This window comes from Hippopotamus amphibius, chromosome 8, assembly GCF_030028045.1.
Source record: "Hippopotamus amphibius kiboko isolate mHipAmp2 chromosome 8, mHipAmp2.hap2, whole genome shotgun sequence".
Taxonomy (NCBI): Eukaryota; Metazoa; Chordata; class Mammalia; order Artiodactyla; family Hippopotamidae; genus Hippopotamus; species Hippopotamus amphibius.
Genome location: NC_080193.1, coordinates 65192009 through 65214358, shown reverse-complemented (window position 1 = coordinate 65214358; position 22350 = coordinate 65192009). Strand labels below are relative to the sequence as shown.

The following is a 22350-nucleotide window of genomic DNA, read 5'->3' as shown; positions in this document are numbered from 1 at the left end:
TTATGTAGGAAACAAAATGTGCAATTAAAAACCAAATTACAGTAATACTAGCTTTTTAAAAATCGTTCATGTACCTTTACTGAGATCTTTCTCTTCATGTGGTTTTGTATTTCTGTCTAGTGTCCTTTTTTTACACTTTGCAGGACTCCCCTATGCATTTCTTCTTTTTTTTTTTCTTTTTCTTTTTTTAAAAAATTTATTTATTTATTTATTGGCTGTGTTGGATCTTCGTTGCAGCCACGGGCTTTCTCTAGTTGCTGTGAGCGGGGGCTACTCTTCATTGTGGTGCACAGGCTCCTCATTGTAGTGGCTTCTCTTGTTGTGGAGCATGGGCCCTAGGCACGTGGGCTTCAGTAGTTGCGGCACATGGGCTCAATAGTTGTGGCGCACAGGCTTAGTTGCTCCGTGGCATGTGGAATCTTCCCAGAGCGGGGCTTGAACCCGTGTCCCCTGCATTGGCAGGCAGATTCTTAATCACTGCGCCACCTAGGAAGTCCACCCCTATGCATTTCTTGCAGTACAGGTCTAATGGTAACAAATTCCTTCTTTTATTTACCTAGGAATGTCTTAAGTTCTCCCTTGCTCTTAAAGGACAATTTTACTGGATATATGCTTCTTGGATGATAGGTTTTCGTTTTGGGTTTTTTGTTTTGTTTTGTTTTTTTGCACTTTGAAAATATTGGCCCAGTCCCTTCTTGCCTCCAAAGTTTTTGATGAGAACTCTGATGATAATCTTATTGAGGAGCTCTTGTATGTGAAATGTTGCTTCTTTCCTGCATCTTTCAAGACTTTCTCTGTCTTTTGAAAATTTGGTTATAATGTGTCTCTGTGTAGATTTCTTTGAGTTCATCATACTTGTAGTTCATTGAGCTTCTTTCATCAAATTTGAAAAGTTTCAGCTATTATTTCTTTATATATTCTCTCATCCCTTTTTTTCTTTCTCCTTTCCTTCTGACTCCCACAGTGTATTTGTCAATCCTTTTGATGGTGTCCCACAGGTCTCTTAGGCTCTGTTCACCTTTCTTCAGTCTTTTTTCTATTTGTTTCTCTGACTTGATCATTTCATTGTCCTGTCTTCATGTTCACTGATTCTTTCTTCTGCCTGATCAAATATGCCTTCTAATTCCTGTAGTATAATTTTCATCTCAGTAGTTATACTTTCAGTTCCAGAATTTCTTTTTCAGTTTTCTATTTCTATATTGATATTATTTACATTTTGTTCATATATAATTTTCTTGACTTTTTGCAAATCTCACTTTAGTTCTTTGAGAATCTTTAAGACAGTTGCATTAGAGTCTTTGTCTAGTAGATCTGCCATCAGGTCTTTTTAAAGAACATCTTCTATTTATTTATATTTTTTCTTTGAATGGGCTAAACTTTCCTTTTTCTTTGTATTTCTTGATAATTTTAATTTGAAAACTGGACATTTGAATTTAATAATTTGGTAACTCTGGAAATCAGATTTCCCCATTCTGCAAGGCTTGCTGGGTTTTTGTTGTTATTTTTGTTTATTGTTTTACTTTTTAAAAATTATTGTGGTCTGTCTCTGTGCCAAAGATCAACCTGAGGTATATACTTAAGGTCTTTTCAGGTGCTTTTGAGCCTGGACATTTCCCTGGGCATGCATGGTGACTTTCCAATTTCCCTCATATAAGCAGGTTTTTTTTTTCTTTAATGTCCTAATATTTGATATTTGTCTTCCCAAAAGAGAATAAGAGTAAAATGAAGGGAGGTCAAAAGGGTGCATGCCCCCTAGCATACTTCAGCAGGAACAAGAGGGACTTGAAACAGTCAGGGGACTTGAAACAGCAGTGCCTACCTGTCTGTCTCTGTTCCTCTGAGATGAGAAGTAGTGATCAGATCACAGATCCTTGACATTTGAGTAATAGGGTCCTTTTTACCCACTCTGTCACCACAAGCTGTGTGTAAGCTGTTCCAGGAACATGTGCATATAACTGTCTTCCATTGAACTGGGGAATGGGGAATGGGTAGCTACCACTGTGCTAAGAGCTGAAATTGACTGAAATTACTGGCAATTTGCTTTCCACACCTTCCCTTGAAAATTGCAGACCTTTAATTTACTATACTCTAGGGTTCTAAAATAGTTTCATCAGATTGTGCAAGTGCAATTGCTTTCTTGGTGTAGAGATAGATTCTTGGTGCTTTTTATTCCACTCTCTTCTCATAATCTGCCTAGCACATTTCTTTTTAACCATCTCTCTTATTAGATACTGCAAGTACGAAGACTCCACACAAAAACTACTAGAACTGATAAACTAATCCAGCAAGATGGCAGGATGCAAGATTAACTACAGAAATCTGTTGCATTTCTTTAACAATGAAATATCAGGAAGTAAAAAAAAAACCAAAAATCAAAAACACAGTCCTTTTTAAAATCACATCAAAAAAATAAAATGGAAATAAACCTCACCAAGGAGGTGAAAGACTTATATGCTGAGAACTATAAAACATGGTAAAAGAAATAGAGGTGATTCAAAGAAATGGAAAGATACTCCATGCTCTTGGAGTGGAAAAATCAATATTGTTAAAGTGGCCATACTTCCCAAAGCAATGTACAGATTTAATGTGATCCCTATCAAATTACCTATGATATTTTTCACAGAACTAAAACAAATAATCCTAATATTTATAGGGAACCATAAAGGACCCAGAATTGCCAAAGCAATCCTGAGGAGAAAGAACAAAGATTGAAGACATAACCCTCCAAGACTGCAGATAATACTACCAAGCTACAGTAATCAAAACCGTGTAGTATTGGCACAAAAACAGGCATGGATGGATGGAACAGAATAGAGAGCCCAGAAATAAACCCACACACAGTCAATTAATCTTTGACAAAGGAGACAAGAATATACAATGGAGAAAAAACAGTCTTTTCAACCAGTGCTGGTGGGAAAGCCGGACAGCTGCATGTAAATCAATAAAGTTTGAACACACCCTCATACTATACACAAAAATAAACTAAAAACAGTTTAAAGATTTAAGTATAAGGCCTGACACCATAAAACTCCTAGAAGAGAACATAGGCAAAATGTTCTCTGACATAAATCATAGCAGTGTTTTCTTAGCTCATTCTCCCAAGGCAATAGAATTAAAAGCAAAAGTAAGCAAATGGGACCTAATCAAACATATAAGCTTTTGTAGAACAAAGGAAACCATCAATAGAATGAAAAGACAACCTATGGACTGGGAGAAAATACTTGCAAACAAAGCAGCCGACAAGGGATTAATCTCCAAAATATGCAAACAGCTCGTGCAGCTCAGTAGCAACAAACAAACAAACAAACAACCCACTCAAAAATGAGCAATAGACCTAAGTAGACGTTTCTCCAAAGAAGACATACAGATGGCCAAAAAGCACACAAAAAAATGCTCAACATCACTAATTATTAGAGAAATGCAAATCAAAGCTATAATAAGTACCACCTCACACCAATCAGAATGGCCATCATGAAAAAGTCTACAAATAATAAATGCTCAGAGGGTTTGCAGCAAAGAGAAACCTCCTGCAGTGTTGCTGGGAATGTAAATTGGTGCAGTCACTATGGAGAACAGTATGGAGGTTCCTTTAAAAACTAAAATAGAGTTGCTATGTGATCCAGCAGTCCCATTCCTGGTCATATATCCAGAGGAAACTCTAATTCTAAAAGATACATGCACCCCAGTGATCATGGCAGCACTATTCACAATAACCAAGATATGGAAGCAACCTAAATGTCCATCAACAGGTGAATGGATAAAGAAGATGTGGTATGTATACACAGTGGAATACTATCAGCCATAAAAATGAATGAAATGATGCCATTTGCAACAACATGGATGGACTTAAAGCTTATGTTAAGTGAAGTTTAAGTCAGAAAGAGAAAGGCAAATACCGTATAATATCACTTATAAGTGGAATATAAAATATGACACAAATGAACTTATTTACAAAACAGAAACAGAGTCACAGATATGGGGAAAAAAAACTTGTGGTTTCCAAAGGGGAAAGAGGTTGGAGGAGGGATAAATTAGGAGTTTGGATTAGCAGATACAAACTACTATATATAAAATATATAAACAATAAGGTCCTGTATACTTCCTAGGCAGGGAACTATATTTAATATCATATAATAAATGAAAAAGAATATATATATGTATATTTGAATCACTTTGCTGTGCACCAAAAACTAACACAACATTGTAAATCGACTATACTTCAGTTTGAAAAAACAGACATTTCAAGGTTAGAGATTATCTGATTCCATTTTGCACCACAGTTCTTATCTACATGATTCCTTATTGGCTTTCCAAAGGTTCTGTGATAAACATGTGTTACTTTCTGATGAATAAAAAAAATAATTTTATGGTCTTAGAAATATAGATGCCTGTAAAAAACATGAAATGTACAGACACACATTTGAAGAAATGGATTATCAGCCTTGAAGTTCTGAAATACTAATAATTTTCTTTCAGAATGTGTCCTTTTGCTATTTTTATTCCCCTAAAGTCCAGTGATGATTTTGATGGCTTTTCTGATGTTTGCAGGATTTTTTTCCCCTCTTCCTCTTGAGACTAAATTACCATTGTATTGGTGTCACTAGATATAATTGCTGCTGCTTATAAGTTATGGAATCTTGGGCAAGTCATTTAAAATCTCTCTGTCCACGTTCCACTCTTATAAAAGATAGACTGTATGTTCTTTATGGTTTTTTTCACCGCTAAATCCATGAGTTTGTCCCTTGTTTTATATTTGTATTGCCTTTTTTGCTTTTTATATTCATGAATCTTATTCTGGTCAGATTTTAAGCTGCTTGAGGATAGAGACCAACTTTTACATTTCCTCCTTCCTGTAATGTTTGTCACATGGCCTTCTAATAAGTAAACATTCACTAAATACTTGTTAGATTGAGTTCATTGAGAATCTTTGAAATAAACTTGGAGCTAGTTAGTTGTCTCATTTAATATAACACAAGCAGGCCTTTATACAGAATAAGCATTTATTTAATCCCTTTTCAGAATGTATTTATTGTCTGTTATTTGAAATGTCATTCCCAGCAACAGTTTGTGTCTCATTGTAGCAAAAATGTTTCTTTGCGCAGTGTCTGAAACTGAAGCCATAAGCTCACATATATATGTCACCTGTACATGTATACATGCAGAAACACACACACACAACAATTGATATGCCAGAGATATGTTGTGTGGCCAGTTATTTCATGTTATTAATTTCTTCGGCCAAAGGGGCAATCATTAAATGTTATCACCACATAACAATATCACCAAAAATTTTATATCTAGTTTACATAACTGACAAGTTGAGTGCCTAATATCTGTGGCATGAAAAGACTTATGACTTAAGACAACAGTATCATTTTGATGAAGCAATAATTTGCTTCTGACTTTGAAACCTTATTGTATTAATTCAGTGGTTTTTTGAGCAGCTTATTCTTAGATATAGGTGGTGGTATTCCAAAGCAAGTCTCATGATTTATGCCCTTGTAGTATTTGATAATTCTAAGTTAAGACAGTAATATTCAAAATTAGGTTGAATTTTGTCCTAATACAAACATTGTATGTTGCTGTGAGTCAGCAAGCTGAGAGGTATTTGGTTAGTTGACTAGACATCAGAAAAAAATCTGATTTCAAGGACTGTGTCAGGAGTCTATCCACATTGTTTTTCCCTCAATGGTTTAGTACTCTGTTAGTCTGAAAGACAGTGATTTGAACTAAAATGAAGAAGTTAACTGTATGTACCAAATAGATTTTTGTTTAACATCTGTAGAGTGGGAAAACACTTGACATCTGACTGGATATTGAACTGTATTTGAAAATAAGTTATATTTGTTTTTAGTTATGTTTTTAGAACTGAAGAGATTTCCGTAAATAATTATTTTTATTGTTGGCCAAATAGAGTTAATCTAAAATACATGATGTAGAGACAATGAAGTAGAAATAGAATATAGGCTTGGAACTGAGGAAGTCACCATTAGAAAAAAGATCTATAACTGCTCATGAAATCTCAGGAGTAGAAAAGGACATGCCTCATAATTCTCAGGGATTTATCAACGTGTAGGTTTTGGAAAGCATAGGAACAGGTAATTATCATGATAAATACACAACCTCAGTTGATAAGTGGAAGCTGAATATACACATGATTGAGTCTTGAACTTATTTGTTTAACCATCCAGCTTTGGTTAACATGTTTTTAAAAGTCTGAAATTCCAAATATAGTTATGGTAAGTAGTGGCCAGTGAATACATTTCAATATTTCACCTTTATCATCCCTTCAGTGATAAAGGTGTGAGTTGCAGGGATTTTAGTGTCGTAGGAAATATAGACAGACTGTTCTGCGCAGGCAGTTTCAGGTTGCATATTTTAATAATTACTGTCATTTTTTGCCCTTCAATCAGGGAACATTGTGTAGATTCCAGATTTATAACAGACCCAGAAGTCATATTTTAAAAGCATTTTCCCAGGTGATTATGATGTATTTGGGAAACTGATACAGAATAAAACAGTTTGTTCTTTGTTATGTTTTCTAATTAGAGTTTACAGTTACCCTTGTGTCCAAAATTTCATCAATGTCAGCTGATTTTTATTTGCCTTTTAAAAATAAAAAATGTAATAATTCGTGTTTGTATTCTTGTTTTATGAGGAAGAATTCTTTCATTGTATATACCACATTAAATGTATTAACCTTGCTTGGTGTCCTGGGATTTATAATAGTGGAATCCCATCATTGATGAATTGTCTATAACCTAACTGCTCTATGGTTTGTCTCTTTACTATTCTACTATGTAGTCCTTAAGAATGTTATAATTACGGAGTTGAGGAGAATAATTAGAATTCAGAGAAATTTTAAAGATACCTGTTAGTTTTCTCTGTAGCTTTGGCCATTTTTCTATTGACAGCTTCCCAATGAAGATAAAATATTTGAATAGCATAGCCAGGATGCCTTTCAGTTTAGTGCCTTAGATCTGGACATTTAGAACATCTAAGGGAAAGATCATTAGTGTAAAACAAATTATATCTATTATTTGTAAATGTGTATGTGCATGTTCAGCAAATGGTTTGCTTTACTTGATTATTGTATAAATGAGTATACTGGCTTGGATAGTTTCATGTGTGCATATTTATGCATGGGTAAAATGCCATTGTTTATTTTTAGTTGTCTGGTTGAGTTTTTAATTCTTCCAACTCACTTTTTTAAAAGAATAGTCACTGCCATATTTGTATTCTGAACCGTTTGGTCTGGTGGTAATATGTACAGGAAAGGTCATATAACTCAGAGTCAACTTTACATCTCACATAAACACATATAGTAATTAAAAGCAGATAAGTTACTTGGTTAAATATGTATTAACCAAGACCAACACATTGAAACAATAAAGAGAAAGAAAAAGTATGTTTTTTGTTTTCGTGCTTTACTGTTCTTAATAGACTATCTGTGGTGGTCTACCTGGATTTTCCATCCAGTAGTCTCATTCTGGGCAGTATTTGAAGCACCTAGCCTTTGGCAAAGAAAAGTATCTCTCTTCTGTGAATCTCAGTAAATTTCTCCTTTCTGTTTTCACTACAACTGTGAGGATCTCATATATGACACTGCTCAAGAGATCAATGTCCAGAGGAAGTGGCAAACCAAAGCAGAATTAAGTTGCCCAGTTTTTATTAAAAAATAAAAAATCCCTCCCGTGCTCCGTGACCAGAGAAGCTGCTGCAGTGAGAAGCGCCTGCTCACCATAACTAGAGAAAGCCTGTGCGCAACAACAAAGACTCAGTGCAGCCATAAACAGACAAACAGACAAACAAACAAATAAACCATTAAAAAAAATATCCCACTGACATTTGCCAAGAACTCTACAGGCATGCTCCATGACATTAATCCATTTTGTTTCCCCAACTTTTATATCAGAATTTAACATTTACTGCTTTAAAAAGGAGGAGGGGGGGGTGGTTTCTATCCCTAAAGATTCAAGTGTGTTGCCCAGGGATTTTTTTTTTTATTCAAATGAACATTTACCCATTTTGCTCTTGTCTTCCTGGATACTACATTTTGCATCATAGTGACTGACATAGCCTGTCCAACAGTGTTACAGCATTAGTGCTTCACCAATTCCTCATTCATCTTGTTATTGGACAGTGAGACTAATTTTCTGTTAGCTCCAGTATTTAGTTGGCTTCATCAGAACAAATGTCTGTCCTCATCTGCTGAATCAAGCACATCTTTTTTGGCCTTGTGTTAGGAGCCTTTCATGTTGTTTGATACCAGTCCTATACTGGTACTTGGTTGATAACTTTTTTAAAAGGATTTTATTTTTTAAGTACTAATTTTTACTTTTAAGTTTTTTAGCCTAGGCATATTTATTTTGTCCCAAGAACTATTGAATCAAAAACTATTATTAAAACATCATCTTCTATGCTGTTAAAATATACCTAGCAAAAAACAATTTAAAAATCCTTTGTAGGAAAAAAAGGTTTGGGGGTTTTTTTGTTGTTGTTGTTGTTTTTTTTAATCAGGGGATGACATATAAATATGAAATACCCAGGCAAATGTTTTTTCCTGTCTTTTCACCCTTTTGTTTAAAAAGCTTATATGAATATTCAGGCAACCAAAAGAATCTCGCAAGTAGATCACAAAACTGTATACTTTTGGGGAATATCCTCAGAAGGCTCTCTAAATTATCAGCTGGTAGGACAAAAACCTTTTGTTACTTTTCAGTAACAGAAGGAAAGAGAAACTCTTTGTTTCCTCTTATGGCTTATGATCTGTGATCTCTTTTTCTGTCTACTCAGAAGTCTTATAGGGCTTCAAAGCTTATTTATTTATTTACCATGATTAAAGTCCATTGGCCTCCTGATGCCTATTTTATTCCATAGTCTCCTCTTTTCCCTTCATGATCCTCAAATACTTTTTACCTTAGGCTTAGCTTGGTTTGAAGAGATGCTGTCTATACCCATGGGTTTTTTCATCTTCAGTAGCCTCTTAACAGTTTTATCAGCTTTGATGTGGAATGCACAGTAATCAAGTCAGTTTTCTCAATAGCTCACAAAGTGTGGTTCCAGGACTGGCAACAGGAACATCATCTGGGAATTTATCAGAAATGAAATTCTCAAGCTCTACCCCAGACCTATTATTAAATTAGAAACTCTGGGGATGAGGCCCAGCAGTCTTAATCATTTCCAGGTGTTGAATGGCTTTGGGCGCTAGTGATGTGGAGTCTTTAGGGTCCATGTTACTCTATATAGATTGATCAACCTATAATTTCTTTTTATTACTAGTATTTAAAATTGGTTGTGGGTTTTTTTGTTTTTTGGTTTTTTTTTTTTTTTTTTTTTTTGAGGAATATTCAGTGAATTTATACCATTGAAGTTGCCATGGTAGTTCTGGGGTACCTTAGTTGAAGTTGTACTCGATACTTTATTGCACTGTGAAAGCACTCTCAAAGAAATTGCTTAGAACAAGAGTCTGATTCTGTCTTCATTCACCCCCCCCCCCCACTCTAATTGTTTTCTTGTCTTGGTTCTTCTCTTCAATGTAATATGATCATTTATAAAGGGTACTCTATCAACCCACTTGGCATTTGACAGCCTGGGTTATCAGGTAAAACATTTCATTTAATCCCCACAATAATCCTGTGAATTGAATAATACTTTTATCTCAGATTTTACAGAGGAGAAAACTGGGGCTTAGGACAGTTAATTTGCAAAGGTCACACCACAGACCAAGAATTGAAATCTAAGCTCAGTTGATGACAGATCTCTTAAGGACAGCTGATATTACCATCAATCTCAGTTTTCAAGTTCTGCTTCTCCTTGACTGTCAAATTTGCCTTTATCTTAGATTTGTTATATAAGTTGCCTTTTTGGAGGCTTCTCCTTGCTTACAGTTCTGATTTCAATAGTGTCCTCAAATATTTCTTTTATTTCATCACCTGGGACTTACTTCACTTCTGCCTTTGCTTTTCTGATTTAACTTCAGAAATAAAAACCTTGAACTCTGTTTTTTTTTCGTATGTTCAGTATTACTATAATCTATTAGATTTAAAATCTGTGTTGCCTAATTTTTTAGACATGCTAAAATGGACATTCAGTAACTGCAAGTTTGAAATGAGAAGGAAGAGTATTCCAAATCACAGCAAAATTAAAATAATGAAATGGATGGTGGCCAGAGTACTTGTAAATATTAATAAAATAAGCAAAAGTATAGATTTTGACTACTAAATTTAATATTCATTTCAGATATTCCTTTTACTCTTCCAAGTCCTAATTGAAGGCAGTGTAAATAAAATATGAAATATGCTAGCCTAATTCCAGAAAGGAGAATATATCACTAGTCTTTTTTTTTAATGTGTTACTAGCAAACTGTCAACCCAAGATTGTAAAATAATAGAAATAATTGATAGGAGACAAACTCGATGATGGGTGATGACTTAGAGGGCCAGGATAGGGAGGGTGGGAGGGAGTTGCGGGAGGGTGGGGATATGTGTGTGAATACAGCTGATTCATTTTGGTGTACCTCAAAAATTGGCACAGCAGCGTAAAGTAATTATATTCCAATAAAGAGCTTAAATTTAAAAAAAAAATAATTGATAATCTTTTTCTAAAGATGATTGACTTTACCTTCTCTTACATCATCAGACTTAACAGCTGTATAAGGTATTTAAAAATTATTTGTTAAAAAAATATGTACTTTATCTTTTGTTACTCTTGGGACTTTTCTGTTAAAAGAAATTAATTTCTTAACCAAATTAACTAGTTTAATCAGTTTGAATTAACATTGCTGTGTCACTACCATGATAATATTGTACTGCATGTATTTTATTTGTGGTATAAATCATTCTGTATTTTGTATGATATTTCTATAAATGCATATAAGTATATATATAATATTTCTGTAACTTACTATTCTTTCATACTTGGCAGGTTTTTTTGAGAGCCATGGCGTGTAATTATTCAAAATTTTTAAATTTAAGCAGTTGATTTAAATAGCAACATATCAGAGTAGAGAAAGCAGAAACTTTGGAATCTGACTAAATAAATAAATAAATAAAATTTATGCAGTTGATTTAACCTAACCTGGCTCCTTTTTAGCAGCTAGTTTACCTGTGGATATTTTCCGCTGCCTAACATTCATTCATTTATCAGATATTTTCTTGAAAACCAACTATATGCCATTTTTGCACTACTTGCATTGGATGCAATGTTAATGTGATTTCTGAGACTTTCTTTCAAGGAGGCTGTGATCCAGTGGAGCAAACATAAGTAAACATAGAGTTAGTTACATCACTGTATGCTAATTAACTTCTGTGAAAGGGGAAGATAGCACTTGAGGGATACATAAACCCCAAACTTTGCCCAGAATAGGAGTGTATAGGGGTGTCACAGGTAGTATTACGAAGGAAATAATCTCAACTAAGATCTCAGTTTGGAGTGAGTCAGGGTATGAAGAATTGTTGATTCTTCCGGGCAGATTAAGAGAAGGAGCCAGTGAGCTAAACTGGAAAACTAGTCATTCAGAATAAATGATGTTAAGGAATTTGGAATTTAGAATTTTGGGGGTTGAGGATGGAATTGAAGAGTTTTTACGTGAAAATGGGGTTAAGAATTGGAGACAAGGAAGCCGGCGTAGGTTCCCAGTCAAGAAATAATGGTTACCTAAAGTGGAATAGAGGCAGCTAGTGACAGGAGTGGATTGGGTTCAAATTGTTTAGGCTATAGAATAGACCAATTGTTACTTGAAACTCTGAAATTGAAAATTAGGCTTATTGACTTGACCAAAACATAAATTGAGAGGAGGATCTACTGGAAACCAATAATATAGAAAGTACAGATGGTAAAGAAATACTATGAAGGTAAGCCATTCTTTGGAATTATCCGTTTCACTGCTCCTCCTAATAGTATAAATAAAACAGTAGCTTCTACCAAAATTTCTACAACTAAATGTAGTCATGTATTGCATTTGATAACAACGTGAGCAATGACTTAGTCATACATAGACATTCAGCTCCTTTTACACTTTATATCTAGTCCTACTATTTAGAATAGTAAGTAAAATCATAGTATCAAAAGCACAGTAGGAAGTAGAAGGAGGTATCCCATGATCCACTGGTGAATTTGAGGAGAAATTCAATCAAAGTTAATTTAATAATCTATTTGCAGATAATAAATATTTAGTTATACCACTAATACATTTTTATCATTAAGCAGTTAAAAAAACTATAAAATTAGAATTTTATTTTTCTTAAATTTTTATTTTGAAATTATTATAGACTTACAGAAGTTGCAAATATAGTTCATAATGTCCCACAAACCCTTCACCCAGGTTTTCTTATGGGTAACATCTTATATAATGAAAGTGCATGTCAAAACCAGGAAACTGACATTGGTATAACATTGTTAACTAGACTACAGACCTCATTCAGTTCTAACAATTTTTACTTGTACTCATTTTTGTGTCTGTATAATTCTCTGTGATTTGATCCCATGTATAGATTTGTGTGAACTCTCATTGCAATAAAGATACAGAACTGTTCCTTCATTACAAAGAAAATTCTTCATGTAACTACTTATTATAGTCATACTCACCTCTCAATTCTGTCTCGTCGCCACCATGAATCTGTTCATCATCTTTATAATAGTTCTGTCATTTCAAGAATGTTTTTTAAATGTAATCATATATAATTTTTTTGTGATCGGCCTTTTTTTTTTTTTCCTCCTAAGCATGATGCCCTTGAGAGCCATCCAAGTTATTTCATGTATCAGTAGTTAATCTGTCTTTTTTTTTTCCCCTCAGTTATAGGCCCCCTGTAGGTATGGATGTTTCAGAGTGTCTTAAACTCCATTGGCTCATTGAAGGACATCTGTATTGTTTTCAGATTTTTGGCTATTACAAATAAACTTGTTATGAAGTTTCATATAAAAGGTTTTAATTTGAGCATAAATTTTCTTTTCCGTGGTATAAATACCCAGAGTACAATGCTGTGTTATATGGTAAGTGTATGTTTCTAAGAAACTGCCAAAAAGAATCTTTGCAGAATGACTGTGTCATTTCACATTCTCACCAGTTGTGAGAGAGATCTGGCTCGTCTGCATCCTCACCAGCATTTGGTGTTTTCTCTTTTTTATTTTTGCTGTTTAAATAGGTGTGTACAGATGCCTTGTTGTGGTTATAATTTGCGTTTTCCTAATGGCTAATGTGTTTTTTGTGTTTATTTTCCATCCATATACTCTCTTTGGTTGAAATGTTTTTTATGCCCTTTGTCCACTTTTCTAGTTAGATTATTTCTTTACTGTGGAGATTAGAAGATTCTTTATATATAAGTCCTTCGTCAGATATGTGGTTTGCATCTCTCAGTCTGAAACTTTTCATCTATAAAATTAGTATTGTCTTTTAAAATATTCTGTGTAATAGAGTGGAGGTTTGACTATTACTTGGAGGTGATAGAGGTATTAAAATCAATCTTTTGATCAAGACTCAATTTGCAGTCAAAATTTATGTAGGTTAGGCACTGAAGTAGTGTGTATGTGTATGTTTGTTTCACAAGTGATCACCAGGTGAAGAACATGCATGTTTTTAGTGGCTTACGTGATTTGTATTTGATGCAAAAAGGCAGATTAGACACCTACCCTGCAACCTCAGGCATTTTACTTAGCTCTTCTGAGCATGTTTTCTCAACCCATGAAATGGGGAGAAATATATTGTAATTCCGTTAATAGTGTGAAATAGCTAATATAGCTCTAAAAAGGTATATTATAAAAGCTCTCCCCCACTTTTTAAAAATTCACTTCTCTTTATTGTCTAGGGGACAGTTGTTCCATTGTTTCCTGTGATTTCAAATGTTGGCTTGTAGACATTTTCCCACAGTCAAGAGTACCTTAAACCAGAATGAGGATATCATTTCCTGTTGCTAAACGGATTTTTGCCCACACACAACTCTGATTTAAGGGGAAAAATTAAAATATGTAGAATAAAATTAAAATAATTAATGTGAAGATTCTCAAGCAAGGTGCCCCGTATAGAGAAAAGTCTGCTAAAAGGTCCTCTAGGGCAGCTGAGAAAACCACTTTTCTCCTAAGAAAGAAGCTTCTTAAGGGACCAAGACATCAGTAGAGTACTCTGTTTTTGAGTTTCCAGTTTGAGTGCCTGGAGCCAGAAGCCCTTTGGAGTTTAAGAAGAGGGGGACAGATTTGCTCAGTAATGTCCAAAGCATTGCTCAGCTGCTTTCCTATTAGAAACAGCATTCCAAAGGTTGGAGTATAACTGTCAGTATGTGAAATTAATAAATATGACTATAAAATATGTTGCAGCGGCTGATCTTCCTTCAAGTTATTGAAATTTGTACTTTTAAAAAACAGTTGGCTAAGTAACAGTTATATATAACCAAGTATACACACTTATAAACTATATATATAATAGTTATATATAATCAAGTATAACTTGATTGGGTTTAAATCCTTACTCTGTGACTTACACACTGTTTGGTTTTGGTCAAGTTACTTAACCCTTTTATGTCTTCTAATCTGAAAGTGGTATTAATGATCATACTTATTCCATAGGGTTATTCTGAGGATTAAATGAGTTCATAAACGCAAAGCACGTGTAACAGTTCCTGTGACTAAGCTATTATTACCTGATTAGTAAAGTACTTCTATAGGAAATTGATGAGAAAATTAGATCTTTTAGCCAGAGGTTTTTATCTATAAGTATATTGCCCTCAAAGAGAATTTTACAAAACTTTTTTTTTTTTTGTTAGTATGTATACTTTTCATTCCAGTTATATTTGCCAACTTTATTTTGGACATTATGCTAAAATGCTTGGAATTTTTAAATATCCTCAATTTTGGGACACTGACATTTTGTTTAGTATGATTTGATTATAAATAAAGAGAAGTACAGGCAGTTCTGTATGCTTACAGAAGAGACATTTTACCTAGTCTGTAATGACAGTGTATGATTGATGAGTGGAGCAAGAAAGCAAAGGTTTTCTGGAAGGGATGATCCTGTGGGATGGATGTGGGGAGAAACATTCTATAAAAAGGAAGCACATAGGTTGTTTTGTTTTGGTTTTTATTTTTTTATTTTTTTTTATTTTTTAACTTTTTATTTGTTTATATTTTACAATAAACTGCATATATTTAGAGTTTACAATTTGGTATCCCAGTCTCCCAATTCGTTCCCCCCCCCCCCCAACCCTGCCCACTTTCCCCTTTAGTGTCCATATGTTTGTTCTCTACAACTGTGTCTCTATTTCTGCCTTGCAAACCGGTTGATTTGTACCATTTTTCTATAGTCCACATATATGTGTTAATATACAATATTTATTTTTCTCTTTCTGACTCACTTCACTCTGTATGACAGTCTCTAGGTCCATCCATGTCTCTAGAAATGTCCCAGTTTCATTGCTTTTTACAGCTGAGTAATATTCCATTGTATGTATGTACCACATCTTCTTTATCCATTCATCTGTTGATAGACATTTAGGTTGCTTCCATGTCCTGGCTATTGTAAACAATGCTGCAGTGAACATTGGAGTGCATGTGTCTTTTTGAATTATGGTGTTCTCTGGGTATATGCCCAGTAGTGGGAGTGCTGGGTCATATGGTAGTTCTATTTTTAGTTTTGCAAGGAACCTCCATACTGTTTTCCATAGTGGCTGTATCAACTTACATTCCCACCAACAGTGCAAGAGCATTCCTTTTTCTCCACACCCTCTCCAGCATTTACTGTTTGTAGATTTTCTGATGATGCCCATTCTAACTGGTGTGAGGTGATACCTCATTGTCGTTTTGATTTGCATTTCTCTAATAATTAGTGATGTTGAGCAGCTTTTCATGTGCCTCTTGGCCATCCTATGTCTTCTTTGGGGAAATGCCTATTTAGGTCTTCTGCCCATTTTTTGATTGGGTTGTTTATTTTTTTGATATTGAGCTGGATGAACTGTTTATATATTTTGGAGATTAATCCTTTGTTGATTCATTTGGAAATATTTTTTCCCATTCTGAGGGTTGTCTTTTCATCTTGCTTATAGTTTCCTTTGCTGAGCAGAGGCTTTGAAGTTTCATTAGGTCCCACTTATTTTTGTTTTTATTTCCATTATTCTAGGGGATGGATCAAAAAAGATCTTGCTGTTATTTATGTTGAAGAGTGTTCTTCCTATGTTTTCCTCCAGGAGTTTTATAGTATCTGGCCTTACATTTAGGTCTTTTATCCATTTTGAGTTTATTTTTGTGTATGGTGTTAGGAAGTGTTCTAATTTCATTCTTTTCCATGTAGCTGTCCAGTTTTCCCAGCACCACTTATTGAAGAGGCTGCCTTTTTTCCATTGTGTATCTTTGCCTCCTTTGTCATAGATTAGTTGACCATAGTTTATCTCTGGGCTTTCTGTCCTGTTCCATTGATCTGTATTTCTGTTTTTGTGCCAGAACCATACTGTCTTGATCACTGTAGCCTTATAGTATAGCCTGAAGTCAGGAAGCCTGATTCCCCCAACTCCGTCTTTCCTTCTCAAGATTGCTTTGGCTATTCAGGGTCTTTTGCATTTCCATACAAATCATAAAATTTCTTGTTCTAGTTCTGTGAAAAATGCCATTGGTAATTTGATGGGGATTGCATTGAATCTGTAAATTGCTTTGGGTAGTATAGTCATTTTCACAATGTTGATTCTTCCAATCCAAGAATATGGTATGTCCCTCCATCTGTTTGTGTCGTCTTTGATTTCTTTCATGAGTGTCTTATAGTTTTCTGAGTACAGGTCTTTTATCTCCTTGGTTAGGTTTATTCCTAGGTATTTTATTCTTTTTGTTGCAATGGTGAATGGGATTGTTTCCTTAATTTCTCTTTCGGATCTTTCATTGTTGGTGTATAGAAATGCAAGAGGTTTCTGTGTGTGATTTTGTATCCTGCAACTTTACCAAATTCATTGATTAGCTCAAGTAGTTTTCTGGTGGCATCTTTAGGATTTTCTATGTATAGCACCATGTCATCTGCAAACAGTGACAGTTTTACTTCTTCTTTTCCAATTTGGATTCCTTTGATTTCTTTTTCTTCTCTGATTGCTGTGGCAAAGACTTCCAAAACTATGTTGAATAGTAGTGGCGAGAGTGGACATCCTTGTCTTGTTCCTGATCTTAGAGGGAATGCTTGCAGTTTTTCACCATGGAGAATGATGTTTGCTGTGGGTTTGTCATATGTGGCCTTTATTATGTTGAGGTAGGTTCCCTCTGTGCCCACCTTCTGGAGAGTTTTTATCATAAATGGATGTTGAATTTTGTCAAAAGCTTTTTCTGCATCTATTGAGATGATCATGTGGTTTTTATCCTTCAGTTTGTTAATATGGTGTATCACATTGATTGATTTGTGTATATTGAAGAATCCTTGCATTCCAGGGATAAACCCCACTTGATCATGGTGTATGATCCTTTTAATGTGTTGTTGGATTCTGTTTGCTAGTATTTTGTTGAGGATTTTTGCATCTAAAATCATCAGTGATATTGGTCTGTAGTTTTCTTTTTTTGTAGTATCTTTGTCTGGTTTTGGTATCAGGGTGATGGTGGCTTCGTAAAATGAGTTTGGGAGTGTTCCTTCCTCTGCAATTTTTGGAAGAGTTTGAGAAGGATGGGTGTTAGCTCTTCTCTAAATGTTTGATAAAATTCACCTGTGAATCCGTCTGGTTCTGGACTTTTGTTTGTTGGGAGATTTTTAATCACAGGTTCAATTTCATTACTCATGATTGGTCTGTTCATATTTTCTATTTCTTCCTGATTCAGTCTTGGAAGGTTATACTTTTCTAAGAATCTGTCCGTATCATGCAGGTTGTCCATTTTATTGGCATACAGTTGCTTGTAGTAATCTCTTATGGTGCTTTTTATTTCTGTGGTGTCTGTTGTAACTAGTCCTGTTTCATTTCTAATTTTATTGGAGTCCTCTCCCTCTTTTTCTTGATGAGTCTTGCTAGAGGTTTATCGATTTTATTTATCTTCTCAAAGAACCAGCTTTTAGTTTTATTGATTTTTGTTAGTGTTTTCTTTGTCTCTATTTCATTTATTTCTTATCTGATCTTTATGATTTCTCTCCGTCTACTAACTTGGGGTTTTGTTTGCTCTTCTTTCTCTAGTTTCTTTAGATGGAAGGTTAGATTGTTTATTTGGGATGTTTCTTGTTTCTTGAGGTAGGATTGTATCGCTATAAACTTCCCTCTTAGAACTGCCTTTGCTGCATCCCATAGGTTTTGGATCGTTGTATTTTCATTGTCATTTGTCTCTAGGTATTTTTTGATTTCCTCTTTGATTACTTCAGTGATCTGTTGGTTATTTAGTAGCGTATTGTTTAGCCTCCATGTGTTTGTGTCTTTTACAGTTTTTTTCCTGTAATTGATTTCTAATCTCATAGCATTGTGGTCAGAAATGATGCTTGATACAATTTCAGTTTTCTTGAATTTACCAAGGCTTGATTTATGAACCAAAATGTGATCTATCCTGGAGAATGTCCCATGTGCACTTGAGGAGAATGTGTAATCTGCTGTTTTTGGATGTAATGTCCTATAGATATCTTTTAAATCAGGCTGACTTAGTGTGTCATTTAAAGCTTGTGTTTCCTTATTAATTTTCTGTGTGGATGATCTGTCCATTGGTGTAAGTAGGGTGTCAAAGTCCCCCACTATGATTGTGTTACTGTTGATTTCCTCTTTCATAGTTGTTAGCATTTGCCTTATGTATTGAGGTGATCCTGTAGTGGGTGCATATATATTTATAACTGTTTTCTCTTCTTCTTGGATTGACCCCTCAATCTTTATATAGTGTCTTTTCTTGTCTCTTGTAACTTTTTTTATTTTAAAGTCTATTTTATCTGATATGAGTATCGCTACTCCAGCTTTCTTTTGATTTCCATTTGCATGGAATATCTTTTTCCATCCCCTCACTTTCCGTCTATATGTGTGCCTAGATCTGAAGTGGGTCTCTTGTAGACAGCATGTATATGGGTCTTGTTTTTGTATCCATTCAGCCAGTCTGTGTCTTTTGGTTGGTGCCTTTAGTCCATTTACATTCAAGGTAATTATCGATATGTATGTTCCTATTACCAGTTTCTTAATTGTTTTGTGTTTGTTTTTGTAGGCCCTTTTCTTCTCTTATGTTTCCCACTTAGAGAAGTTCCTTTAGCATTTGTTGTAGGACTGGTTTGGTGGTGCTGAATTCTCTTAGCTGTTGCTTGTCTGTAAAGCTTTTGATTTCTCCATCGAATCTGAATGAGATCCTTGGTGGGTAGAGTATTCTTAGTTGTAGGTTCTTCCCTTTCATCACTTGAAATATATCATGCCACTCCCTTCTGGCTTGTAGAGTTTCTGCTGAGAAATCAGCTGTTACCCTTATGGGAGTTCCCTTGTATGTTATTTGTCGTTTTTCCCTTGTTGCTTTTAATAACATTTCTCTGTCTTTAATTTTTGTCAGTTTGCCTACTATATGTCTTGGCGTGTTTCTCCTTGGGTTTATCCTGCCTGGGACTCTCTGCACTTCCTGCACTTGGGTAGCTATTTCCTTTCCCATGTTAGGGAAGTTTTCAACTATAATCTCTTCCAGTATTTTCTCAGGTCCTTTCTCTCTCTTGTCTCCTTTTGGGACCCCTATAATGCGAATGTTGGTGCGTTTAACATTGTCCCAGAGGTCTCTTAGGCTGTCTTCAGTTCTTTTCATTCTTTTTTCTTTATTCTTTTCCACATCAGTGATTATCACCATTTTGTCTTCCAGGTCACTTATTCGTCCTTCTGCCTTAGTTAATCTGCTGTTGGTTCCTTCCAGTGTATTTTCATTTCAGTTATTGTGTTGCATATTTCTGTTTGTTTGTTCTTTAATTCTTGTAGGTCTTTGGTAATCTTTTCTTGCAACTTTTCGATCTTTGCATCCCATCTTTTTTCAAAGTCCTGGATCATCTTCACCATCATTATTCTGAATTCTTTTTCCGGAAGAGTGCCTATCTCCTCTTCATTTAGTTGTTTTTCTGGTGTTTTATCTTGTCCCTTCATCTGGTACAAAGTCTTTTGCCTTTTCGTTTTCTCTGTCTTTCTGTGGCTGTGATTTTCAGTTCCACAAGATGAAATACTGCTGATACTGCTTCATTCTGCTGTCTGCCCTCTTGTGGAGGAAGCTGTCTAGGAGGTTCGTGGGTGCTTCCTGATGGGAGCGACTGATGGTGGATTGGGCTGGGTGGGTGGAGCTCAGTAAAACTTTTATTTGGTGCAAGCGGAGCTCAGTGACACTTTAATCTGCTTGTCTGCCAATGGGTGGGGCTGTGTTCCCACCCTGGTGGTCATTTGGCCTGAGGCAACCCAGCCCTGGAGCTTACAGGCTCTTTGGTGGAGCTAATGGTGGACTCTGGAAGGGCTCATGTCAATGAGCACTTCTCAGAACCCCTGCTGCCAGTGCCCCTTTCTCCTCGGTGAGCCACAGCTGCCCCCCACCTCTGCAGGCAACCCTCCAACACCAGCAGGTAGGTCTGGTTCAGTCTCCTATGGGGTCACTGCTCCTTCCCCCTGGGTCCTGGTGAGCACACTTTTTTGTGTGCCCTCCAAGAGTGGAGTCTCCATTTCCCCCAGTCCTATGGAGGTCCTGCAATCAAATCCTGCTGGCTTTCAAAATCTGATTCTCTGGGGATTCAGCCTCCTGTTGCTGGACCTCCATGTTAGGAAGCCTGATGTGGGGCTCAGAACCCTCAGGACTTCTGCGGTATAACTGTTCTCCAGCTTGTGAATCACCCACCCAGCATTTATGGGATTTTATTTTAACAGATTGTGCCCCTCCTACCATCTCATTGCGGCTTCTCCTTCGTCTCTGGATGTGGGGTGGGTTCTTTTTGGGGAGTTCCAGTGTCTTTCTGTTGATGGTTGTTCAGCAGTTAGTTGTAATTCCGGTGCTCTTGCAAGAGGGAGTTAGCGCACATCTTCCTACTCCGCCATCTTGATTCTTCTCCCTTTGTTTTTGTTTTTAAAGGGAAGGAAGAGAAGCTGAATAGTAGATTGAAAAGAAAGGTAGGAGTAATTGTTAAGAGCCATCTAAAATGTGGAATGGGCGTGTCAAGTAAACCTGTACTTAGACAAAGAGGAACCATTGAGATTTTTTTTTTGTCTGGTTTTATTGAGAAATAATTTACATACATCACAGTATAATTTTAAGATGTTTAGCATGATGGTTTTATTTACATATATTATGAAATGATTCCCACAGTTAGGTTCAACTGAGAATTTTTAAAGTTTGAGAAATTTGAACATTTTTCATGTTTTAAAACTTGTTTATTTTGATTCCATAATAGTAAAATCTTAATCTCTGTATGTCAGTAGTCTTTATATTCATGCTAAATTTTTTTATTTTTTTAAGGATTTCAAGTTGTTGAAATGAGCAGTCGTAAATCAAAGAGTAACAACTTAATACAAGCAGAATACCTTTCACAGGTTAGTATATATTTTCTTGAATCTGAAAGTCTGTTACCATGCAAAGGTGATAGAAGTAGTCATCTTCTTAACTTGAATTCTCCTCTTAGCATGCATGAGAAGAACCACTCTTTCCATTCTCAAGGGGAGAGTGTCTTTGCCACTTCCTGATTTCAACCTCTGTAAGTCTTTGGATAGATGGAATCCTGCCTTTACTCATGTCTTCCTAAATGTGCTTTAGTTCAATTTAGTTTAATGTCACCTTCAGAGTTTTGTACTTCTTTTGGTAAGTTTATTCCTGAGTATTTTATTGCTTTTGGTGCTGTTGTAAACAGAATTGTTTTCTTAATTTTATGTTTTATTTGTTCATTGCTAGTGTATCTAAATGAAATTGATTTTTCTTTATTAATCTTATATTCTGTAACCTTGCTGAAGTCATTTATTCTAATAGTTTTTTAGTTTATTCCTTAAGATTTTCTGTATATAAGATCATGTCATCCGCAAGTAGAAATAGTTTTACTTTTTCCTTCCCAATCTATATGCCTTTCATTTCTTTTTCTTGTCTAATTGCCCTGACTAGAACCTTTAGTATAATACTGAATAAACTAGCAAGAGCAGACAATCTTATTTTGTTTTTGATATTGGGAAAATGTGTTCAATCTTTCACCATTGAGTATGATATTAAGTATAGGTTTTTGTGTATGTTCTTTATCAGGTTGAGGAAGTCCCTTTATATGCCTAGTATGTTGAGTGTTTTTATCATGAACATTTAATAGTTTCTTTAGTGCATATATATCTCTTTTGAGGAGTCAAGTAGGGAATAGACTTATTTCTGCACTGGCATTTCTATTTATCTGGCTTAACCAGAACAACATTTTATTAAAACAAATGTTACTGACATTACTTTGTAAGACCTTACTTTCCTTCTTTT

General features: G+C 35.2%; 1 protein-coding gene across 10 annotated transcripts in view; it reads left to right on the top strand.

Annotated features, from left to right (window-relative positions):
• The window catches only part of ORC4 (origin recognition complex subunit 4), an 87317-nt gene that overhangs the window by 33146 nt on the left and 31821 nt on the right, over positions 1-22350 (top strand). For 6 of the 10 annotated variants that reach the window (XM_057743958.1, XM_057743963.1, XM_057743964.1 and 3 more), the window contains exons 2-3: positions 20983-21020; positions 21367-21440. In XM_057743958.1, coding sequence (XP_057599941.1) covers positions 21384-21440 — 57 coding nt within the window. In that variant the 5' untranslated portion in view covers positions 20983-21020; positions 21367-21383. Of the gene's footprint in view, positions 1-20982; positions 21021-21366; positions 21441-22350 lie in introns of those variants that run through there. The other 4 variants (XM_057743962.1, XM_057743959.1, XM_057743961.1 and 1 more) reach the window with 2 other exon arrangements.